The sequence below is a fragment of the Rhodamnia argentea genome, chromosome 2 (assembly GCF_020921035.1).
Source record: "Rhodamnia argentea isolate NSW1041297 chromosome 2, ASM2092103v1, whole genome shotgun sequence".
NCBI classification, from domain to species: Eukaryota; Viridiplantae; Streptophyta; class Magnoliopsida; order Myrtales; family Myrtaceae; genus Rhodamnia; species Rhodamnia argentea.
In genome coordinates this window covers 28,619,518-28,623,988 of record NC_063151.1, presented here as the reverse complement: position 1 = coordinate 28,623,988, position 4,471 = coordinate 28,619,518, and the positions used below count along the sequence as shown (strand labels likewise).

At 40.3% G+C, this 4,471-nt stretch overlaps 1 protein-coding gene across 1 annotated transcript; it reads right to left on the bottom strand.

Annotated features, from left to right (window-relative positions):
• Positions 1 to 840: 840 nt before the first annotated feature.
• Positions 841 to 2,592, bottom strand: LOC115727556. The gene is made up of 2 exons (XM_030657787.2): positions 2,007 to 2,592; positions 841 to 948 (listed from the first exon to the last, which is right to left on the bottom strand). The coding sequence occupies exons 1-2, from the start codon at positions 2,375 to 2,377 to the stop codon at positions 891 to 893; spliced, it is 429 nt and encodes a 142-aa protein (XP_030513647.1). The 5' UTR covers positions 2,378 to 2,592; the 3' UTR covers positions 841 to 890.
• Between the last annotated feature and the right edge of the window lie 1,879 nt (positions 2,593 to 4,471).

The following is a 4,471-nucleotide window of genomic DNA, read 5'->3' as shown; positions in this document are numbered from 1 at the left end:
TTATCAACCCAACTCAATATGTAATATTTTTATGTCATCAAATAACGTTTGATTTGCCGTTTGAATAAATAGAAGGATTACATTGAATATTTACCAATAGTCCAAGGACTACATTTAAAAATTAGAAATCGAGAACTAAAATTGCAAATTGAATTGAAATTTATGAATCATTTATGTCATTTTTTTTTAAATATATATATTCATATACATATATATATGTCGTACTAAACTCTTATGTTGGTAATATCAACAACAGTGAATCGCAACTGTATGTGTTATAAATATATCGCTATATGTGTCTCCACTTTTTTGGCGATGCCCGATATTGTTTATTATTTTCGCATTGTGATGGTGGTTCGTCTCCGTTACGTTCCACGGCCTGAGCAAAGCTCATGAAGGCTTCAAGCCTCGTTTTCAGAAGCCGTTAATTAAACCGCAGCCGTCAACTTCTCACCACCCGTTTTGTCGATTCGGAACTCCAGAGGGAAAAAAGTAGGGTAAAAGAAAAAATTACGGCAGCCCATTTTATTTTTTTTTCCATTTGTCAAAGAGGGGAAAAGAGAGAGCAAAAAAAAAAAAAAAGAAAATTCTTTCCGAAGTCGGGTCGGGCTACGTTGGATTCTATCGAATTTTCCCGAGTCCTCTCCGACAGGATTGTCCGCATGGATTTTTTTGGGTCTAACAACCTCCCCATATACATTCGACTCAGAAATACTGTACAAATGGATGCCATAAATAGACAAATATATATTTTCAAAATAGGATTGGCAAAAGCAAAATCTACTCTTTGCCCTCCACTTCCACACCCAAACTTACAAACTGTCTTTTTTCTTTTTTTTGTCCCTTGGTTCATACATGTACGTATATATTCACTCTGTACAGCAAGAACTTCAGAACATGAATGGAGCCGGAGAGCAAGCTGGAATGACCGCATGAAAGGAAGCCCTCCTGAAGCAATTAATTAATTAAGTTAATATGCATGTTCATCTACAAATTAGTAATAAAAGAGTGTGTGGAATTGATTCTCAAAAAGCGATCACTAAAGGCCCCGTTTGGTAACAATTCTATTCTCGAAAATAATTTCTGAATAGAAATGAATTTTCTCAATTTTGAAAATAGAGAAGTAGTTTTGCTTCTCGTTTCGGTTCCAAATCTTTTCCATAGCCGCCGATCTCTTTTCGAGAACAGAAAAATTATCTAATATTACCAAGTAGATTTATGTTCATGACAAAAAATAAATGAACAGGAATCGGATAAACAGGTGCGATTACAAATCAGGCCCTATGATTCTAATTCTCCGATTCTATTCTTCGGAACAAAAAAGGACGAGAAACATGGTTGATAACGTAAATAATTCTGATTTTGTTCTTGAAAACAGTTTTGAAGTAAAAATACAAATAAAAAAAATTATTCCGAAAAAAAGAACTGCTTTTCAAATACACAAAATAATATGAAGTCTCACATGTTCTTTTTAATTTTCTCATCACTTTTCCTCGACCTAAAATAAAAAAAATTTGCGCGGTTATCAAACATGTTCTTTAAGTTCATTTAGAGAACATAATCAGAAAAAATCAATTCTAATTAGAATAGCTTGTTCGGATGTTGCTGCCCTTAAGTGTAATTAGTACTCCAAACCTACACGATGACCTTTTACTGGTTCTATATTTCACCATGAACATCTTCATCCTTGAATGTTGTTGCTTTAAGATCTCTAAGATCCTCCGGATGACCAAATATTAGTTCGCACGTCAGCATCCGCTATCAAATGCAACGCAACCACCATAACCAAGGCATCACCTGCTAATCTCTGTTCCTATGATGTCGACGGCGTTGTCACGATTTTGACCCTACACTTCTGTCTATTTTCGTTTTATCTGGTATAACCAATGGCGTGTTCTACAAATGAACGGAAACGCAACCATCTGTTCATCAAAATCAATCAGATCTGTAGAATGACTTGTATGTATGTGCTAAGAGGGACGAAGAGACAGAGACAGAGTCGTCACCGCTGATCGTAATCGTCGCCGTTGAAGACCCGGTCGTGGACTCTCGCACCCGACCCCCCGCTCCTCTTCCTCGAGGCGGACCTCTCCGGCTCCGGCTCCGAATCCGAATCCACCGCCGCCTTCTTCCTCCTCTCCCTTCCTCCTCCTCCTCCTTCTCCGACTCTCTCCACCGTCACCACCATCACGTCCTCAGATATCGCGCACAGCGACGGCTTCCACTCCGCCGCGGCCCCCCTCCTCCTCTTCCTCCTCCGCCTCGTCCACCTCCGCCCCTCCTCCCCGCCCTCCGAGGGGGGCGCCAACGCCTGGACCCGCTCCCCCTCCTTGCGCGGCGACCCGCAGCACGAGACGAACTCGAACAGGAACTTCATTCCGCCGGGCCGGGGGGGAACGAATCTCGGAATCGAGGATCTTGTGTGGAGAGTGATGGAGGCGAAGTTTTGGTGGACGAACTCGTTAAGGCGACGACGACGAGGCGGTTGCGTCGTTCAGGGTTTGTTTATATAGAGGGAGGAGACTGGATTCGTCATCCACGTCCATGGCGAGAAGAGAGAGAGAGAGAGAGAGGGAGAGAGCCTTTCTTCGTCTTATCCCTAGAGGAGAGGAGAGGAGAGGAGAGGGACTAGATTTCGGCCCATCTATTTTTCAACTGGAAATTACGAAGGAGTCCCTCGTTGTTTTGGTTTTGTCGGTAATGGCAATGGGGGATGGTGGGCCCCAACGGCTTCTTTTGCGACAGCTCGTCTCGCCCTCATTTGCCTCCACGTGGATTTGCCCAACTTATTATGCGGAGCCCCAAAAGGCCAAAAAAATAATTCTTGTCCACTCTCTTTTGCCCTTTTTCTTATTTTATTATTATTATTTTTTTTTGCTTTTAGTTGATATAAAGTAAGTGTTCATGCGGCTTATATCAGGAGGTATGCGTTATCTCGGTCTAACCCAAGAATCGGACCGGCCAGTTTTGGCTAGTTTCCACGAAATTCGATCCGGTTCATAGTTCCAAAGGAGGAATTGTACCGATCGGAAGGAATTAATTTTTTTATTTTATCATTTTTAAGCAAAAATGATTTTAAAAAATCAAAATAAAGTAGTGAACGAGTAGCACGTTCCTACTCCCTTTTTTTTGTTCTTTTATAGAAGGAACCATTAAAAAAATGACACCGCCATTTCTTGGGACAGACCGATCATTCCAATCGTTTTTCAAGGTAGACACGGTTGGTTCTTGGTTATACATATTGGAAATCAACCATGTCCAATCCAGTTCTCGGTTCTAGAGTAGGAACCGACCCACCCTAGAAGCAATATATCACAACTACAAGGTCAACCGAATAAGATATGTGCCCTATTAAAGTAAGAAGATTTGAAATTGAAATGAGACGAAGTTATTTTGGTCGTAGGAAAGAACTTGGAAACCGGTTCAGATATCACGGATGGTAAAGAGGCATTGCAATAAGTAAGATACACGTTATCCCATAACTAGCTCATGCATAAGCAAATTTTTCAATTGATTGGCTAGGAAAATTGTTCAAACAGTCTTAAATCTATTGTATTTTTATCAATTTAGTCATAAATCTTTTCACGTTTTACCAATTGAAGCCGTTTAGTCAATTTCGACTGAAAACCATTAACGTGGATGTTGGCCATCCTAGACGGAATAGCCGGTATTGACATGGATAAAATTTAATAATAATATTTTTTTTCAATTTAATTATTCCTTTTATTTTTATTTTCTTTATTTTTCTTCCGGCTAGCGAGGGTTATCGGGTCCTTGCCCATCGCCGGGCGAGGGTCGCCGGCCACTGTAAAAAAAAAAAAATAAAGAAATGAAAAAACTAAAAAAATTTCAACGGATAAAAATAAGATGTCATTATATTTGTCAACGTCAGAGCACGGTCGTGTCACATAGGATAGCCAACATCCACGTCGGTGGTTTCCGACTAAAATTTGTTCGGATGGACTGAATTGATGAAATGTAAAAAGGTTGAAGATTCAATTGATAAAATTAAAAGACTTAGGATTTAATTAGTAAAAATACAATAGGTTGATGCCCATTTGGATAATTTTCTTCTACTACTTTAATGCCTTTACCTTGTTCGAATTATATCCATGTGAGAGGGCAAGAAAGAAAGAGATTGGAGCTTACTTCCCTCACTAGAGGAGGAGGAGGAGGAGGAGGAGGAGGGAACCTTAAAGTTGTTTCAAAATTAGGGTTGGGGTTCGGACTACTTGTCGGCTCGGCTGGAACTTCTATCACTCTTGCAAACATGTAAGTCGATCCTCGCTCTTTGACTACGTTGCTGCTTGCTATGTGTACTTTTTTTCTCGCACATGAAAAACATGCTGCGACACTAGTCAGAGCGTCACGAGCGTCATTAAGAATAATTTTCGCCCTTTCAGTAAGTACAGTAGGTAGGATGTGGCACTTTCCTCAATGATTCAACATATCTTCCAATCAACGCGCACCG

What these genes read in the sequence shown, in the direction of transcription:
- LOC115727556 (XM_030657787.2), bottom strand. Translation starts at nt 2,377, where the DNA reads ATGAAGTTCCTGTTCGAGTTCGTCTCGTGCTGCGGGTCGCCGCGCAAG. An exon ending in GGCGACGATTACGATCAGCG is followed by an intron (nt 949 to 2,006) that starts GTGACGACTCTG and finishes TAATTGCTTCAG; the next exon opens with GAGGGCTTCCTTTCATGCGG.